The 21,287-nt window shown below is 34.2% G+C and overlaps 1 protein-coding gene across 7 annotated transcripts in view; it reads right to left on the reverse strand.

Annotated features, from left to right (window-relative positions):
• RALGAPA1 (Ral GTPase activating protein catalytic subunit alpha 1) overlaps positions 1-21,287 on the reverse strand; it is a 270,749-nt gene that overhangs the window by 149,302 nt on the left and 100,160 nt on the right. For 4 of the 7 annotated variants that reach the window (XM_034937441.3, XM_055097475.2, XM_034937444.3 and 1 more), the window contains exons 17-18: positions 12,147-12,287; positions 405-1,949 (exon numbers count right to left, since the gene is read on the reverse strand). In XM_034937441.3, coding sequence (XP_034793332.1) covers positions 405-1,949; positions 12,147-12,287 — 1,686 coding nt within the window. The remainder of the gene's footprint in view (positions 1-404; positions 1,950-12,146; positions 12,288-21,287) is intronic. The other 3 variants (XM_055097477.2, XM_055097476.2, XM_034937450.3) reach the window with 3 other exon arrangements.

Below are 21,287 nucleotides of genomic sequence, written 5' to 3' on the forward strand. Positions count from 1 at the left end.
AATTAGATATATCTGGTGCCCTTTTAAACTATAGTGGGGTGGGGAAGAAAGCATAGTAACTCCTTGATAAACTTAATTTCCACACTTGTGGTATATACTCAGAAAAATACTTGATTTAGGTAGTCTTTGATAGGTTATTGAAATTTTCCTATATATCCACTTTCCTATGTTGTTGTTCAGCAGCAAAGAGGTTTAACTAAATGCCTTATAAGGGAAATTAGTAATTTAAATAAACATTCTATGCTGGGAAGAATACAGCTGGGAAAAGGCGCATGCATAACCAAACAGAGAGAAAGCAGTGACCATCCCAAAGCTTTTTGATTGCTTATAGCTTGCTTCAGTTGCATTAAGCCAAACTGGTGCTGTCTTTCTCCTTTTGCGCTCTGCACACTGTTAGTGCTCACCTGCAGCTTTCCTTCCAAAATAGCCCATTACATGACTGTACAGATCCCTCAGTGGAGCCTCTGGTGGCATTCTGTTCTGCCTCTGTGGGGAAACATTTGCCTTCGGCTTCGAAAGAGCATGTACAACAGTTTTATAAACGCCACCCAGGGAGCCCTGCTGTAGTCCTGCCTCATGACTTGATGACCTAAGAGTACTACGACTACCTAATTGACTACTTGCAATTCCTTCTTTTTGTAATATGGTGGTGGGAATCTCTGTGGATTCCTTCACTGTTTTGCTGCTTACTGATGCAGTACCAAGTGTATCTAGAGGTCTGTACACACCAGGTTTTACTAGCTCTGTAGCACTATTTGTGCTGGTATGGGTGTTGCTAGTGCTGCTATTGCTGCTACCACTACTAAAGCCACCGAGCTTCCGCAGTCTCATCTTCCATGGAGCCTCTTTGTTTTCCAGAGGATTATAAAACTGAACGGACTCAGTGGATGGCCTAAAAGTAACATGAACACTATTTCGTTTTTTAGTAGCAATTTTCATGATTTTGGCTCTATGAGTTACTGTTTCAGACAAGCTCCTTTTAGTTGGAGAAAGTTTGCTAGTACTTGTAACATGAGGCATTCTGCGGTTAACAGGTGCTTTTAGTGTTGCTTTCTTGGCACGCATAACATGTGGGACAGTGATTTTTTCATTAATTTGCACACTCTTAAGCTTTTCAACTAGTGTTACATCAACACAAGCATCTAATTCTGTGGCTGCTTGTCTGTACAGATGTTTCCTTTTTTCTTTATCACAAGGGCTATCTAAACTAGGCTCTGATGGCTGTTTATCAGTGTTTAGTTGCTTAGATTTTTCAGAAGTTTGTGTTCTAAAAAAACTGTCTGACTGGTTAGGTGCGATACTACTCATGAAGACAGCTGAGTTTGGTTCTTTCTGAAACTGTAGGTTTTCAGGAGTCCCAACAAAAGAGGTGATATTTTCTGATTCAGTTTCCTGATCTGTGCATTCTAATTTATCTAAGGATAATCTTTCACCCCTATTTACTGCAATAGTCACTTCCTGAGAAGCTGGGTCTTTCCCTGTCTCATTTTTACTATGATTTTCCTGGTTTTCCTTAAAATATTCTTTCAGGGTGGAAAGAAGATCATCATCTCCTTCAAGGTCAATGTACTGGATTTGTTCAAAAGCTGAATCTGCAAGTTCTACTGGACCTATTAAATGACAAAGATGGTCATATATGCTATCACCAACTTCCAGAGAAGACTCTCTACTATGAGTATCAGTGATGTGGCTTTCAGTGGATCTAGTTATTGAAGAAGCCTCTGTGGAACTCTGCAAGCTTGGTGCATGACGGGATGAACTGTCAATGACAGGAACTGCACCTTTGGCTCGTTCAACAGTGAATGGTTCCAAGATGTCAGAAGTGCTGCTACTTCGAGGCAATGGCTGCTCCTCATTCAAAGCACCAAAAACTTCATTTCCAGTTTCTTCACTTTGTGAAAAATGTCTGACTCTAGTTGAGCGGGGAAGTATTTGAGCATCATCAATATCTGTAAAAGAAAAAAAAATTATGTAGAGAAGAACTACACGAATATAAAAAATAATTATTAATTTCAATAATGCTCTAAAGCATATGCTTTTAAAAAAATCTGAGTTTTTGTAAGCTCAATGAAAAAAAAATCAAAATACAAATCTGTTTTTTTAAAAAAATGATGGGCACAAGCCAATATAGCATGTAGTGTCAATGAATTAGAAAACTACCAAAACACATTTTAAAATGTTAACATGCATAGAAACAGACAGTGAGGTGATGAAACATTTGGAAGTGCAGATAAAGATAGAGCTGTGCCAATAAATCAAGCAACTCAAATGCTATTAAACTTTTCCTACTTATTTAAGTTCCAAGCAGAAAAAATACACCTTAACACAGAAAGCCGATCCAAGTATCCCACTGTAGACTCTTATAGGGTCTAATAAATTCTCCAGCTTCCTTCCCAAAAAGGCAAGAGGCATCTTTTCTTCAAATTTTGCTTCTCTGTTTGATTACATATTAGAAATGAAAGTCTCTACCCTCTTCCTAAATTTCTCTTTGTCAGGAAACTGTTCTCCCAAGGTGTTTTACTTTATTACGTATTAAAATCTTATTCACTGACATCAAATAAAGTCAATATATTTTTTAAAAAATCAATTGTATTCTTTTGTTTTTGGCAAAAACACCACTTAAATCTGCTAGGAAGAAACTTTACCTGCCTGTTATTGGCCCTTTCCATTAAACAGCCACCAAGCTCTAAAAACTATATTTCTGGCTTCTTACATCTCTTTTTAAGAATTATAGGCTGGGCGCGGTGGCTCACACCTATAATCCCAGCACTCTGGGAGGCTGAGGTGGGCAGATCACCTGAGGTCGGGAGTTCAAGACCAGCCTGACCAACATGGAGAAACCCCATCTCTATTAAAAACACAAAACTAGCCAGGCTTGGTGGTGCATGCCTGTAATTCCAGCTACTTGGGAGGCTGAGGCAGGAGAACTGCTTGAACCCATGAGGCAGAGGCTGCGGTGACCCGAAATAATGCCACTGCACTCCAGCCTGGGCAACAAGAGCAAAACTCTGTCTCAAATAATAATAATAATTATTATTATTATTATAGATGGACATTCAGAGATTATCTAATTTAACTATCTCACAGATGAGAAAACTGAAGCCCAGAGAGGTTAAGTTACTTTATCAAATTTACAATAAAAAAGTTTGAGAAACAGGCTTAGTGTTGCATATCACTGCATTATTTTCACTGCCTTCAGTGTCAGGATGAAATAACCATTTAACTGTTCAGATATATACAAATTCTCAACAGGAATTGTGGAAGCAAAATACAATGTCTATGAATCCATCATGGTCTGTAAGTTACCTAGAAATAACAAAAAAAAATTGTTTTCAGAAGTCAGCAAAATATAATGAAGAAAGGACAGAGTCAAAAAGTCAGCTGTTGCTACTTATTAGGCTTCTTGCACAAAAGTTAAGTGCAACAGAACTATAACTGAACAATCAAAATGAGAAAATTTAGATCCAGAAGCAAAGCAGTGACTTGTCCAAGATTACAAAATAATTTGTTGATTCTTACTCTAGATTTTGAGACTAGTTTCCTCATTTACAAAATGGAGATAGTCATTCAAAGTATTTTTGGGATCCATGCTACTATGGCTGAAAAAAGGCTAGTCCCTCTGCAATTTCATTCATATCACCCTATTTGTATGAGGTCCAAATGGACCTACTTTATACTAAATTGAGATCAACATAGGTTTGTATTACGCCAAGATTCTAGTATATTCCTAGTGATATACTAGTAGGCTCTCAACATAGGTTAAATATATAGTATCTCCTGAAGCTGAAACAATTAACTTTTTGTCCTTAAACTGAGGGGAATGTGCAACTTTAAAAAATGACATTGTTTTTCTTCCTCATGCACTCCACTGAGAAATTTTTCTAAGTGAAACGCGAAACATTTCCTTACAAACTTCACTTTGATGCACTTATTAAGTGTTTGTTAATACAGCAGATAACTAACTCATATCTGTGCATCTTGACAAACATAAATATTTCGGTTTTTTACATCTGCCATAAGAGATCATAAGAACTTCTGCCTCAAATGACAGAGATTATATTCAGCATGCACTCTAAATTTCTTTCCACACAATATTCTAAAGAACTCAGCAAAGGATAAAGACTGTATAGCTGTTCTATAAGAATTCTTACGAATTTTATAGCTTGGAATTTATTTTACCAAAGGTCAAAATCAAGATGTCAAAACATTAAAATCATAAAAACATTATGACACTAGCAAATGTACAAATGTCAGAAAAAAATAAAATATTAGTTTTAATTTTTAATTTCTTTTATAGATATTTCACAATTTTTCCATTCTAAAGAAGCCAGGAAAGATTATTATGATGTTCTGTGTTTAGGAATTCCTTCCCAAACTCAGCCCTCACTCCTTGTATATTAGAAAACATAACCATTATTTCAGCCTATGTTTTTTTTTTTCCTAAAACTTTGTTACCATATATGACTATCTTAAACTTCTGTGCAAGCTTAAGAGGGAAAGAGCTTTAAAAAAAAAATGTAACTGGTTTTTTTCTACCAATATTGTAGTACTGGAGAATTTAAATTTAAACAATGTTTTTAAAAATTCTTAAGATTTAAATATAGTTCTTTCATGGCACATAATAATACTAACTACATAAAATCAAAGAAGAAAATAACACTGACAGGAAACCAACTTTATGCTAAATTCAGATCAAGAGGGCTGAATTATGTCAATACAAATGGCACTTGAATTAAGCATAATTGACTCTAATAAGCCTTACATTAGTTGAGCAAATATATACAGCTGAACTTTACTGAGAAAAAGACTAAATAATAACTAAACTATACATAGTATTTTCCACATGCCAGGTATTGTTGTAAGCATCTGACATATCATTCATTTAATCCTCACAACAACCCCATGAAGTAGGTGCTATGCCTATTTTATAAATGAAGAAACTCTTTAAGTGACTTACCCAAAATTACACAGCTACAAAGTGAGGAGTTGTGGTGTCAAGTAAGGCAGAAATTAATCTTTACTCTTAATCTCTTGAATAATACATCATATATGTTTTGTACTCATGAAATAATTTATTAATTTTTAAATAAAACTTGGTAAAAATTAATTGTATTATTAAAAAACCATAAAGCCAGGCTTTAGTTATATCTCAATATAAACAAAAAAGAATTTAAAAAAAACCACAGAGCAGCATAGTGATTTATCTCTATAAAGATAAGAATGTTAGAAATAAAAATCTAACTAAAACAAATGTTAGTAAATTATACAGAAGGAACCAATAAAAAAACTTTGAATTGCTAAAAATAATGGTGGCATCAGGTTTAAATAAAAATGCCCTCAAAACAATTTAATTATGCTGCTTATATTTTAACTTAAAAAATGAAAGCTTTTAAATATAATTTTATATATTTTTCTCTTTCTTTTCTTTTTCTTAAGGGAAACCAACTGTGTCCTCTTACTCTCCCAGAGGAAGAGAAGAACGATCACCCATGTTCAGAGAAACTCCTCTACTAACATACCTTAGAAATTATGCTTGAAAGTATAGTCTTTTCAATTAAATGTTAATCTAAAGCATTAGAAACCATTTAATGAGTGAAACAATAAAAATGTTGTTTTCAAGAGATTTACACAAACTGCTTTTGAACACTGAGAAAATGCTTTGGTAAAATAAATTTAAATTTAGAGTTTAAAAACTCTATAAAGTTACAGAAATGTCAAGTTTTATCTCTGGGTTTCCTTAATACTGTTTAGCATTAAAATGGGTCAATTATTTCTAGATTAAAAAACCGGTTTTTTCCCGGAAATATTTTGTTCAAAAAGTTTCCTGTGTTAGTTTGAAAGGAAAGCTGTACATTAAAGTATACTGTCAGCTTATAAAATGTTAAGAAAAAAGTACTCCTTTCCACTAGATTTAAGTCTCTTGAGGATTTTTGTTTTGTTCATTGCAATATCTCTATTGATTGAAAGAGGACCTGTCACATAAGTATGGGCTTAATAAATACTGGTAGAAGAAAAGCTCGCCTTAAAAAAAAAAAGTAGCTGCTTATTGGTAAAAAGCAAGTTAGTTACTCACAAAAAAACTCTTCAGTTAAAATACTAACATATCACTACAAATTTTAATAATTTCTGAAATGAATCATAGAATCAAGGGCCAAAATCCCCTTTACTAAAGTTAAATTATTTTACTGGTCAAGCACAAACGTTAGCTATCAGTAATATTTTTATGGTTCCTAAATTCATAATATCATTTAAACTAGTTTACATAGAAATTGATGCCATTTTGAAACTCAGTTTTTTTCTGCTAATTACCTAAGTTTTTGTCTATTTGGGCAACAACGGCAATGTACTTCAAGGTAAGTAAAAACTATAGAGCATCTATGTTTCAAATATTATTAACAGAGGCTATTAAAATTCTATCTTTTTAAGATTAGATGTTCAATTTGCAGGTAATTCAAAGCAGTTTTTACATTATTGTAATCATATGAAAAGACTTAAAAGCAACAAATCAAGCTCAATAGTTTTCATTTAAACCACTAAAATTTAGCCCAGTCAACTATCTTCTCTTTTATTCTAATATTGTTTTCCTGATTTTAAAATTTTGAACATAAACTACCAATACATTTTTTATGTTAAGAAAAGTATAGTGTTTTGCTTATGATTATGCTATATAATGTCATGTTTAAGTTAGCTTCACATTTTTCTTGAGATGTTCTTTTTAAAAAATTAATGCAGGCCAGGCGCAATGGCTCACACTTATAATTCCAGCACTTTGGGAGGCCCAGGTGGGTGGACCACCTGAGGTCAAGAGTTCGAGATCAGCCTGGCCAACATGGTGAAACCCCATCTCTACCAAAAATTTAAAAAAAATTAGCTGGGCATGGTGGCGGACTTCTGTAGTCCCAGCTACTCAGGAGGCTGAGGCACAAGAATTGCTTGAACCCAGGAAGTGGATGTTGCAGTGAGCCAAGATTGCACCGCTGCATTCCAGGCTGGGTGACACAGCAAGACTGTGTCTCAAAAAAATTAACGTAAATTATTCTAGGAAAAAAAAAATTAATTTGCCAGGAGGCTGAGGTGGGAGGAATGCTGGAGCCCAGGAGTTCCAGGCTGCAGTAAGCTAGGATGGCACCACAGCAATCAAGCCTGGGCAACACAATGAGACCCTATCTCTTAAAAAAAAAAAAAATCTAATTGGAATTACGCTACAATCAGCAGATTACAAATGGAAAATATGTAAAATATTAATATCCTATTCTACACTGATGACAGGAAAAAATTCTTGATTGTATAAAGAAGGGCCTACTTCTTTGATGAGATGAAAAATTCTCCTTATTGGGCAGAATTTAGGAAAAGGATAGGCCTGTGAGACATACTATTTTATTTTTCATTGACAGTCACAAAACAGAAGTATAAAGAGCTCAATTCAAATAATAACATATCGTTAATAAAAAGAGATCAGTCCCCAACATTAGCAGTCTACATACTATAGCCTAGATAGACCAGAGTCCAATAGCAACAAAAATGACAAATCAGTTTTGGGAACTGGTTGAAAGAAACTGGGTCTGCAAGCTTAATTTCAGGATGAGAAACTCATAGTACTTGATTAGAAAATACTAAATAAGAAACATTTGTGGAAGTATACACAAAGCTGCCTACCATGTTTATATACTTTTATATTCCTTTTTTCACTAAAGTGTTACTTTTGGCAGTAAAAGTAATTTGCTTAAGAACGATGATTCAGATTTCTGGCTTCTCTCTTATCCGTTTATCAGGAAAATAATGACTGTCAGGCTGGGTTACCAAATGTCTACAATCTAGTGCAGTAATTATCAAATAAGTAATTATCAAAGGCCAATGAGAGAGAAGCCAAGGAGTGTACTTGCCCAGACACCAGAATAAATTATATTAGATGTTTGTGCAAGCCAACATATTGTATCAAATTTGATACATATTTTTCAAACTGTTATAGATGAGTCTGATGTTAAGAAACAGTGCATTGACATAGTGCTAATGCCCACAAACTGGTCCCCAGAGCTTAAGAAAAACTCTTTAAGGGCTGGGTGTGGTGGCTCACGCCTGTAATCCCAGCATTTTGGGAGGCCAAGGTGCGGAGGATCACTTGAGCCCAGGAGTTTAAGACCAGCCTGGGCAACTTTATGTTCAGAATTTCCCTGGGCAACAACCCTGTCTCTACAAAAAAAAAAAAAAAACTAGCCGGATGTGGTGGCACGTGCCTATGATCCCAGCTACATGGGAGGCTGAGGCAGGGAAGTCAAGGCTGCAGTGAGGCAGGGAAGTCAAGGCTGCAGTGAGTCATGTTTGCACCACTGCACTCCAGCCTAGGCAACAGAGCAAATTAAAAAAAAAAAATTTTTTTTTTAACTCTTCAAGAATACTCAACTATTCAACTAGGTTAGTCTATAGCTGTATATAAAGCTATATCATATAGCATCATACTTACAACAATGCAGGTAGTATGGACAGTTAGAACAAGAACACTGGAGGAGGAAAAATGGGCTGGGAACAAATAAGGTACTTAGAAAACTGATGGTCCTTTCTCATAGATTTTGGTACGTTAAAAAAAAAAAAAAGGATTTAAAGGACTTTCCTTTACCTCCCCAATTATCCAAAAGTATCAGATAAATATTTTTCTAACAAATTCTACTACTAACCATAAGCTAGAGGTAGATTGTCTATGAGTCGTTTCATTGAGGTTATTTTTGGTGAAGTAGTTGAAGAAACCTCATTTCCTGATTTCAGAGATAGACTCAGGAAATATTTTATGAGTTCGTTTAAGCTAATTCACATGAGGGAGAGCTACAAAAGCATGAAAAACCATTTACTTTTTCCCCTTCATACAGTTCACTTTCTTATTAATTCTCTGCACATTAAACTATTCTAAAGTAAAATTTAGTCAAACCTTGGAAGAAACATCAGCAATTAAAAAGTATGATTGGTTGATGATCTAAGATTTTGGTGATTGTTTTTTAATTTAGCACTATTTTTACAAATCTCTATTCTTATAACTCATACATTTTCTCTTATCTCTTCCACTCTCCTTCGCTCTACACCTAACACCTGAGGAATCAAATTCCAAGTCTTTAATTTGCTTCCAAGAATCGCAGAGGCAAAGACCAATCCAATAATTTAGATTTCTACAATGTAAACTGGTAGAAGATTAATCCTGCTTAATTTTCATATTGGTTCTCTCTGGAACCTTAATGGCACAGGATATCAATATGTGTACTTGGAAAGGTGTTCTGTGCTTAAATAAGTCTGAGACATATTCAATTATAAACAGTGTTTTTTTTTGTTTGTTTTGTTTTGTTTTTTTTTGAGACGGAGTCTTGCTCTGTCGCCCAGGCTGGAGTGCAGTGGGCGATCTCGGCTCACTGCAAGCTCCACCTCCTGGGTTCATGCCATTCTCCTGCCTCAGCCTACTGAGCAGCTGGGACTACAGGCGCCCGCCACAAAGCCTGGCTAATTTTTTTTGTATTTTTAGTAGAGATGGGGTTTCATCGCGTTAGCCAGGATGGTCTCAATCTCCTGACCTCATGATCTGCCTGCCTCAGCCTCCCAAAGTTGCTGGGGGTACAGGTGTGAGCCACTGCGCCTGGCCAACAGTTTTGTTTTTTTTTTAACAGGTTTTCTAAGGGCCTTTAGTATGTTGATTTGCACTATGAATCTTTAATCTTTTCCTCTACACACCTATTTGCATCTCCTGGAAGGTGTTCTAAATTTACGTATCAGCTTGAAAAATCCTGACTTCATTCGCAATCAGGAAAGGAGGGATTTTGCTATTTTAAAGTGACAGCTTCCTTGCCTCTTTCAAATTCTAAGAGAAAAAAATGATTTTTAATTCAAAATAACTGTAATTATGCTTTTATATTTTAAATGTACACAAGCATAAAAAACTGGCAGTAAAAGCATCTGAAGTTGTCAATAAATTATCACTGGTTTTGGAGGATTATGTGTATTTTTGCATATGCTTTTCCATATAATCCATGTTTTCTAAAATGAACATTATTTTGATAATCAGATATAAAGTTTGTTTTGTTTTAGTGACTGATGTCTCAACACCATCTAAATCTTTAAATTTATCATAGAAGGCATATTACCCCAGATAGGGAAAAGGAATACAACAAATAAAATTGCCATTTAGAAAATTCCTTTCCAACAGTGCTCATAAATGTTTAAATCATAAAATCATTAAAAAGGTAAACTTTCTGAATTATGTATTTACAGCAAAGCAAGAATTCTGAAATAGGAACTTCTCATCCTGGGTATGGCACCACTCTAAAATATTTTGAAAGGAACAACCTTATCTTTGTTTTAGCTATTCAAAAATGTTTTAGCACTTAACATGAATATTTGCCAATATATTAAGTTGCAGATGAGAAATTCTGTAAATCCCTTAAGATGTGGAGAAAAAAATAAATCTTTCTGACAGTTTTTTTAAAACAGTAGAGGAATGGCTAATCCAATCAAACTTTTAAGAATTAGTGGCCAAGAGAATTCAAATTCTGTACTCGATATAAATAAATAAATAAATAAATAAATAGAATAAAATAATAATGGAAGTGTTCAAAGCTCATTTTAATTTTTCTAAACATGTCAAGAATGGTTTGCATTAAATGCTCTAAGTGTGTCTTTTATAAAAGCTAGGAGCAAAAAATGTATCCAAGAGAAGTTTACAACAAACTCAGAGTTTCTTTTAGCTGTATCTAATTCAGTTTTAAGAACAGAAACATTGTTTGCCAACTTAAGTAGATTATAATTTGATGTAAGCAACCAAAATCTGTGCTACTTACATAAGGAGGTACAGTGCTTAAATGGAGCACTAAAGAGACAAAAATATCCTAATTCTTTATTTGTAGCTAAGCATCATACGTAACAAAATTGTGTGCCATTTTCTACCATCTATTAAAATTTATATTATTACATCTACATATTTTTAAATCTTACTAATTTTCTGCACTGGTAGCTTAAAATATTCAGGTTGCCTAATTTTACTGGTGTAAAACACATCCATTCATTCATCAATACTTACTGGATATTAAGGTTTGAATTGAGGCCAATTTTTCTATTATTGTCATCAATTAAAAAATCAACTCCAATTTCTTATAAACCGTTTCTAATTAATTATATTATGGTTCCAAAGTTAACAAAACAAGTAGGTTTCTTTGAGCTAGCACAGTTTGCACATTGTATCATTTTATTTATGCCAAAAAAAATTTTTTTAAACAAAACTGATCTATGGTGATGAACAGCAAAAAGTTGTATTTGCGTGGAGGGGAGGAGTGCGTGGTGATTGACTCAAAAAGGTCACTGGGAAACTTTTTGAGGTAGTGGAAGCGTCCTATAATTTGTTTGTGGTGATGGTTAATAGGGGTGTGTACAATTTTCAAAAATCATTCAGTTGAGTCTATGGATCTATGCATTTTATTACATGTTAATTAAAGCTTAATAGAAGAGCAGACCGTGCCAGTACTGGGGACCAACGACCTGAGGCAGAACTGGAAAGCTAAGCAGGTTTTGAAGCTCCTTGGAAGTTAGGGCTTCACAGAATGGTTTAAAAATGAGTGAATCCTTAGAATTCTATATATGATTATATGTAATATAAATACAAAGATTTATTCCAAAGCAACTTTTAGATTATATACTTTTCCCAAATACTGATTACCCTTACTTAGTTCCATTACTATAGATAATGCAGAATAAATTATTCAAGATTTACGATATTATTAGTCAAAACAATGGGAAATTAAAAGTCAATGCTCTGATTAGCTTCCTAAGTCATCTTTTACAAGACATCTATTATATAAATGTATACTACTACTTCTTTTAACCACCTGAGAGGAAGAAAAAAATCAAACATGAGCAAAAAAAAAAAAAAAAATTGGCCATTTACAACAAAAAATACTGGACATTGGCACAGCACTAAACTTAGCACTTCCAGAATGAACTGCAAGGACAGGATTAGAGTTCAAATAACTCAAAATGTTGATTTCTCAATCACTTTCCCACTTTCCCACACCTCCCCCAAAGAAATTAACTTTAAAGAGTTTACTTGATTAAGCAAAATTTGAAAGCAGAGGATTAAAAAGTGAAAAAGGTGGTGCAGAAATTAGCAGAGGTGGCACTACCTGAAAGCTCATCAGAAAGGGGAGTGAGAACAATATCAGGCAAGAAGGGTTTGGAAGTATGGATCAGAACAGGAGCACTTTTAGCACTGCGTATATAGGCCGATGGCAGAGCACATTCACCAATGGATCGGCTTCTCATGGCTTTAAAAAAGGAAAAGAAAGAAGTGGGGAAGGAAAAAAGAAGAGTGACTATAATGAAAGGCTCGTGTCACAGAAAAAGCAGCAACAGAGAAAACTAAAAGGTACAAAGGAAGGAAATTATAAATTAAAACATTTCAGCACGGCAAATACTGGCAAGCTGTAAGAAAAGAAATCAGAGAACACACACAACATTTTGAATATAATTTTTTTATATAAAGCAGAAAAATGCTATTATTATTAGCAGTTACAATGGGATAGCATTAAACAACAGCAGACACTTTAATTAGCATTATGTTCTCAAAACCAAGGGTTGAGAAATTCACTGAATGAAAACATTGAAAATAACTCAATATTAATAGTTCAAAGAAACTTTTGGAACAATATTTGGGCATTTCTCTAGGCAATCCTGAGCCATTCTTACTAATGAGGCTGAATTATAAGAACAAATCATTCCTACTTTCATACTCTTTACCAAATAAAGTTTTCTAAATCACTCACAGTCTTTCTTAGAAATTTTTAGGTAATTCATAGTCAAAAGGATTTAATCTCATGTCTAGTATGTGTTTCTGGTAAGAGGATGCTAATCAAATCAGTATCTTTTATAATAAAGTATAGGAGTATAATTAAAATTTTTACATAGAAACAGAAAACAATTTGCAGAGCATGAAAAATTGGGTTCTTGACAAAAATAGATAATTTTGTGCTTATTCAAATCATAAACATAAAAACTTAAAATTGTTTTCAAAGAAAGCTTTAAACTGGATTACTTTTTAAAAATTGCATTTGTAGTTGCATTTGATAATTTCTTAGGAGAGTCCCTAGTTCACAAAAATTAAAGATAAATTATAGTTCACTTAGAAATAAATAATCAAGTTTACACTTCCCAGAGATTTTTAAAAAAACATTTATTTCAAGGATTCTTAATTAAGTTATAGGTATTGTTACACATGAATCAAGGACTTAAAAGAAACAATACTGCATAATATCCAGTGTAATAGTAATGGTGGCAAAATAAATAGTTTGAATATTAACATCAATTCAAATTGCTGAGTTTCCTTGATTACTGGACAGACTTGGTTCCCTGAAGTCTAAATTCCTTAGATTATCACACAACTCACACAAGGCCTTTACGACTTGCCTACAATCTACCACTCAGTAAGACTTTTCTTTTACTATCCTCCCGTGCTGCCACCACTCAGAATTTTATAATGTTCCTTAAAATTTTCATTATCTTTCATCATCACATCATGACTTTGTATGTTGCTAATTTCCTTGGTCTCTTTTTCTTCCTGATATACTCCTTCATACTTGAAGTATCATCTCACCTGAAAAACTTTTTTTTCTTTTTCTTTTTTTGAGACAGGGTCTTACTCTGTTGTCCAGGTGGGAGTACAGTGGCATGATCATAGCTTGCTGCAACCCTGAACTCCTGGACTCAAGCCAATTCTCCCACCTTAGGCTCCAGAGTAGCTGGGACCACAGGCATATGTCACCATGCTTGGCTAATTTTTTTTTCTCTATTTTTAGTGGAAACAAGGTCTCGCTATGTTATCCAGGCTGGTGTCGAACTCCTGTGCTCAAGCGACCCTCTCACATTGGTCTCCCAAAGTACTGAGATTACATGAATAAGTCACCATGGCCAGTCCCTGAGAGGTTTTTCTAACTCTCCCAAACAATTATTTACTGGCAACACAGCAATAAACAAAAACAAACAAGAATTCCCACTTTTGCAAAACTTACAATCTATTTTTAGTGGACTGTATGTTTTTAGGTCAGCCTCCTCAACTTTTCGAATGCAAGAACCATATCCCCTGATCTTTGAATCCCTACTCCCTACCACGTATAAGTAAAATAATTTTTTACTTTTACTGAATATCTATATTTGAGCAGGAGTCCAGCTTAACCATTTGAAAAACAATTTCAGGCTGTGAAGATACAGAGGAGAAAGTAAAAACAAACATTAACCAAAAACTAAATGCATTTCATAGTTTATAACTGGAAAAAGATAATCATAGATTTAAAAAATGTATGAATGCCAGCAAAATTAAGGATTCTTTAAGAACAATCTGTAGGTAAAAAATATAGAAGCATGGAATATGCTAAGATAATGGCAACAATTTGTCTTTAGTGTATGGCTTACCATGCTGTGTATTAAAGATCAAGTGTATTTTAAAAACAACCCATATACAAAATGTCAGAATCTCACCCTATTCCAGTTTTCCCGCTAGCTTCTTCCCTTCTTGAGAAAGTAACCAACAATTTTATAATCTAATTGGAAACAAAAGTTACGTTGACTCCAACACAATCACTCATTAAAATTGGTCAGAGCAAAGACACAAATACATATGCAAATCTTAAAGTGTTGTTACACAGAGGGTGAAACATCATCTATAGTTGTAATCACCTTTAATTAAAAAAATATATATATATATATATTTTTTTTTGAGACGGAGTCTCGCTATGTCACCCAGGCTGGAGTGCAGTGGCGCGATCTCGGCTCACTGCAAGCTCTGCCTCCCGGTTTCATGCCATTCTCCTGCCTCAGCCTCCTGAGTAGCTGGGACTACAGGCGCCCGCTACCATGCCAGGTTAATTTTTGTATTTTTAGTAGAGACAGGGTTTCACTGTGTTAGCCAGAATTTTTAAATATATTTTTAAAAAACCTGAATTGAGTTTTTGATTCCACAGATAAATTATAAGTTTTTCTTTTTTCCACTAGGGGATAATTTCTGGGAAATAACAACTCCTTTTTTTCTTTCTTCCCCAACACAGACTTGAAGGAAGAGCTTGGGCATTTCCCTTGGAACTTTTTCCATATTTGCAGTGGAATAAATTTATGTTGTGATTCTGAATGAATTCTTTAAAAATGTACCCCTTGGCTGGTGTGGTAGCTCACACCTGTAATCCCAGCACTTTGGGAGGCCAAGGCAGGAGGATGGCTTGAGCCCAAGAGTTTGAGACCTGCCTGGGCAACTGAGGGAGACCCCATCTCTACAAAAAACAAAAACTAAAACATTAGCTGGGTGTGGTGGTGCCTCCCTGTGGTCCCAGCTACTCCGATGGCTGGAGGTGAGAGGATCACTTGAGCCCAGGAGGTCAAGGCTACAATGAGCCATGTTTGTGCCACTGTACTCCAGCCTGGGCAACAGAGTTAAGACTCTGCCTCAAAAACAAATTTAAAAACCCTAAAAAATGAAGCAAAAATGGTCACCTCCTTTTGTTGTTGTTTTTGTTTTAACTAAAAACTCTTAAGTCTTTAGGCATACCTAGAAGTCTGTCAAGGGCTTCACAGCTATGCAACCCTCACTATAGAAAATTATTTACAATGAATTAGCTATTGAGATCTTTTGGGATTTACTAACCTAAACACTTAGTTACTGACATTACTATTAGCACATACATTCCTAAGACACACACATCAGTGATCATAAATCTATAATATGCTTAATGGGCAGTATGAAAAATATAACATCAAAAAGTAAAAACAGATTTTCAAATTACGAGCATGACAATTTTTGAAGGCTTCCTATCTTTTCCCCTCTCAAAAAAAAAACATGCATTCCCATAAATTCACCTTGGACCATACAGACTATATAAAAAACTGTAACTTGCACTCTAGAGTTTCCGTATAGCATAAGAAATTCATGGACCGCAAATGTGATGGATCCTTAACAGCATACAAATACAAAAAATAAACATGAGGAAGACAACTCCAGAATTTTCTCATTTCCAAAATATGATACATTTTCCTCCTTATTTATTAAAATTCACATTATGTATACATTCCTATCCATTGGCAGAAATACCTGTTAAAGTCCCCAAATGTAGGCCTATTATCATAATACACATAAATGAAAAGCAAAATCTGAAAACAAAACAGTGATATATATGCTCCAAAAGTTGAACACCAGGTCCTAAATCATAAATGCAAGCAAGTTACACTGCTTATGAGTATGTTCAAAAATAATTCTTAAATTCATTGCAATCTCTCTTATTTGTTAGCATAAGCAAAACCACAGACATACTCTCCACATTTTTTACATTTTAAACTTAACTATTAATAACAAAATTTATCTTAATAAAGTCATCTTGAGTATTCTAAGATAAAAGGATTATATCATGCTTAATATCTTTTAAATGCAGGTAAGTTCCCTTTCTGTTTATTAAGTGAACAATAATGAATAAATTCTCTTAGACTTTCAAAGAAAAAACAAAAAAATTCTCTTACAATTTCTATCTGAAAATTCTAGAAAGCAACCAGTAAAATAAGTCTTCGAAACATCATGTGACAAAACTGTTACTTTGCAAATTTCAACATAGACTATACTAGTGTCTTCATGAATTGTAAGGACATAAGGTCCTTACATCAGTTTAGATCACCAGCATAAAGAAAGCTGTTTAAGTTAGTCAGAAAAAGTTAAATATTGTATCACTCTATCAGGTAATTCAAAGTCATAGGAAAAAATACAGTTTAACAAGAGAAGAATCAGGTTTGTTATTAAAGGAAATACTTCATAAAAGAGAAATGTAAATCAATGTCAGAAATAAAATTTGTTTCTCCCAATGCAAATCAGAAAGTAAATAAATGGAGAATGACACAAACTAAAAAATGAATTAAAAATTTTACAGATAAATCTGTGGTTATTTCAAATGTCTAAATTATTTTCTATTCTAAAAAATACATTTTTTTAAATATACATTTTTCAAAAGTTTTAGGTTTACAGATAAAAAATGAGTGTCAACTACAAAGAGTTTCCATACATCCCTTTCCCCCTCCCTACCAGTTTCCCCAATTATTAACATCTTGTATTAGCATGGTACATTTGCTACAATTAACAAGCTCATATTGATACAGTATTGCTAAAGTCCATAGTTTACATTAGGGATCACTGTTTATTAGTACCTTCTATGGGTTTTGAGAAAGTATAGTGACACATATATACCATTACAAGTATCATACAGAATAGTTTCACATCTTTATTCTCTGTGCTTGCTTCTACCTACTCATCCCTTCTTCTAGCCCCACCCCCCTATTCCTAGTGCCTGGAAACCAGTCATCTTTTTACTGTTGACAAAAGTTTGCCTTTTCCACAATGTCATATATTTGAAATCATACAGTATGTAGCCTTTTCAGATTAGCTTCTTTTACTCAGCAATACTCATTCAGTTTCTTCATGTTTTTTTTTTCATGGTCTGAAAGCTCATTTCTTTTTATCATGGAATAATATTCCATTTTATGGATGTACAACAGTTTGTCCATTCACCTACTGAAGAATATCTTAGACAATTACAACTAAAGCTGCTATAAATATTCATGTGCAGATGTTTGCGTGGACATGTTTTCAACTTATATAGGTAAATACAAAGAGTGCTATGGCTGGATCCTACAGTAAGACTATGTTTAGGTTTGAAAGAAACTACCTGTCTCCCAGTGTGATGATATAATTTTGTATTTCCACCACCAATGAGAGTTCCCATTGCTACACTTCCCTGCCAGCATTTGGTGTTGTCAGTGTTTTGGATTTTAGCCATTCTTTTAGGTGTGTAGTGGTATCTTGTCTTAATTTGCAATAGTCTAATGACATACGGTGTTGAGTATCTTTTCATATGCTTATTTGCCATCTCTGTATCTTCTTTGGTGAGGTGTTTGTTCACATCTTTTGCCCATTTTTCAGGTTGTTCTCTTCCTGTTGAATATTAAGAGCTCTTTGTATATTTTAGAACCAGTCCTTTATCAGGCATGTGTTTTGCAGATTTTCTCCCCATCTGTGACTTGTCATTTCATTCCCTTAACAATGTCTCTCACAAAGCAGAAGTTTTAAATTTAATAAAGTCCAACTTAGCAATTTTTTCTTTCATGAATTTTATTGTTGGTATTGTATTATAAAACTCATTGCCAAACCCAAGGTGTCCTAGACTTTCTCCTATGTTGTCTTCTAGGTGTTTTATACTTTTGTACATCACATTTAGGTCTATGATCTGAGTTAATTTTTGTGAAAGATGTAAGGTGTCTAGATTCATCTTTTTTTGGCATGTGGATGTCCAATTGTTACAGCATCATGTTGAAAAGACCATCCTTTCTCCATTGAATTGCCTTTGCTCCTTTTTGAAAGATCAGTGGACTCTAGTTGTGTGGGTCTTTCTGGAATCTCTATTTTATTCCATCTATTTGTCTATTCTCTCACCCATACCATACTTTCTTGATTACTATATTAAATTTTGAAGTCAGGTTCTGTCCCTTCTCTGAATTCATTCTTTTCCTTCAATATTGTGTTGACTCTTCTGGCTCTTTTGCCTTTCCTTTTTTTTTTTTTTTTTTTTTTCTGATACAAGATCTTGCTGTGTTACCCAGGCTAGAGAGTGCAGGGGCACAATCATGGCTCACTGCAGCCTTGACCTCCTGAACTTAAGCAATCCTCCCATCTCAGGCTCCCAAGTAGCTGGGACTACAGGCACATGACACCACATCCAACTAGTTTTTCTATTTTTTGTAGAGACAGGTTTTGCCATGTTGCTCATGCTCTGCCTTTCTATATAAATTTTAGATTCTGTCAATATCCACAAAATAACTTGTTAAGAACAAAATCAACTGAGATTGTGTTGAATCTACAGATTAAGTAGGGAAAAAATGACATCTTGCCAATAGTGAGTTTTTCTATCCATGTACATGAACTAGACCTCTCAACTTATTTATTCTTTGATTTCTTTCATCAAAGTTTCATAGTTTTCCTCATATAGATCTTGTAAATATTTTGCTAGATTTATACCTAATTGTTTTGGAGATTTTTGATGCTAATGTAAATGGTACTGTGCTTTCAGTTTCAAATTCCAGTTGTTCATTGCTGGTATGGAAGGAGCGACTGACTTTTATATATTAATCTGGCATCCTATAACCTTGCTATAATTGCTTATAAGTTTCAGGAGGTTGTCACTTTGAAATTTTCCACATAAATAATCATGTCATCTACAAAGATAGTTTTATTTATTTCTTCTCAGTCTGTAGACCTTTTATTTCCTTTTCCTGTCTTACAGGAATAGTGAGATATCCTTGTCTTGTTGTGGATCTCAGCAGAAAAAAACCTAGTTTCTCACCATTAAGTATGATGCTAGAGGTAGGTTGTCCTGTGTTTTTATTTTTTAATAGATTTATAAAGTTGAGGAAGTTCTCCCTATTCCTACTTTGCTGAGAGTTTTTATCCTAAATGGGTGTTGGATTTTGCCAAATGTTTTTTCTACATCTATTGATGTGATCATATGGCTTTTCTTCATTAGCCTGTGGATGAGATGAATTGCATTAGGGTAATGCAGTACTCCTCAAAAGAATTAGGAAGTATTCATTCTGCTTCTATTTTTTGAGAAAAATTGTGGAGAATTATTTCTTTCTTAAATATTCAGTAGACTTCACCATCTGGGCCTGGTGCTTTCTAATTTGGAAGGTTGTTAGTTATTGATTCAATTTCATTAATACATACCAGGCTGTTCAGATTATCTAGTTCTTCTTGTATGAGTTTTGGTAGATTGTACCTTTCAAGTAATTGGTCTATTTCTTTTAGGTTATCAAATTTAATTCTTTTATCAGTAAATAAAAGGATCACAAAAACAGACACACAGACCAATGGAACAGAACAGAGAACCCAGAAATAAATCTACACATCTACAGTGAACTCATTTTCAATAAAAATGCCAAGAACATACACTGGGGAAAGGACAGTATCTTCAATAAATGGTGCTGGGATAACTGGATACCCATATGCAGAAGAATGAAACTAGATCCCTTTCTCCATATAGAGAAATCAAATAAAAATGGATTAAAGACTTAAATCTAAGATCTCAAACTATGACATTATTGAAAGAAAACTTTGGGGAAACTCTCCAGGACAATGAAGCAGGCAAAGACTTCTTAAATAATATCCCCAGGCAACCAAAGCAAAAATGGACAAATGAGATGACATCATGTTAAAAGCCTTCTGCACAGCAAAGTAAATCATCAACAAAGTAAAGAGATGACCCACAGAATGGGAAAAAATATTTGCAAAGTATCCATCTGACAAGGGATTAATAACTAGAAAACACAAGGAGCTCAAACAACTCTACAGGAAAAAAATTAATAATCCAATTAAAAATGGACAAAAGATCGATAGACATTTCTCAAGAGAAGACATACAAATGACAAACAGGTATGCGAAAAGGTGCTCTACATCACTGATAATCAGAGAAATGCAAATCAAAACTTCAATGAGATAGCCCACCCCAGCTAAAATGGCTTTTATCCAAAAGACAGGCAATAACAAATGCTGGCCAGGATGTGAAGAAAAGGGAACCCTCACATACTGTTGGTAAGAATGTAAGTTAGTACAACCACTATGGAGAACAGTTTGGAGATTTCTCAAAAAACTAGAAATAGAGCTACCAATCCAGCAATCCCACTCCTGGGTATACACCCAAAAGAAAGGAAATCAGTTTATCAAAGAGATATCTGCACTCCCATGTTTATTGCCAACACTATTCACAATAGCCAAGATATGGAAGCAACCTAAGTGTCCATCAGCACATGAACAGATAAAGGATATGTGGTATATATACACAATGAAGTATTATTCAACCATAAAAAAGAATGAGATCCTGACATGAGGTCATTATGTTAAGCGAAATAAGCCAGGCACAGAAAGACAAACATCACATGCTCTCACTTATCTGTGGGAGCTAAAAATTAAAACAATTGAAATCATGGAGATAGAGAGTAGAAGGATAGTTACTAGAGGCTCAGAAGTACAGTGGGGGAAAGGGTAAGTGCAGATGGTTAATGGGTACAAAAAAAAATTAGAATGAATAAGACCTAGTATTTGCTAGTACAACAGGGTGACTATAGCAAAAAATAATTTAATTGTGAATTTAAAAATAACTAAAAGAATATAATTGGATGGTTTGAAACACAAAGAATAAATGTTTGAGGTAATGAATACCCCATTTACACTGATGTGATTAATACGCATTGCACTC

Source organism: Pan paniscus, chromosome 15, assembly GCF_029289425.2.
Source record: "Pan paniscus chromosome 15, NHGRI_mPanPan1-v2.0_pri, whole genome shotgun sequence".
Classification (NCBI taxonomy): domain Eukaryota; kingdom Metazoa; phylum Chordata; class Mammalia; order Primates; family Hominidae; genus Pan; species Pan paniscus.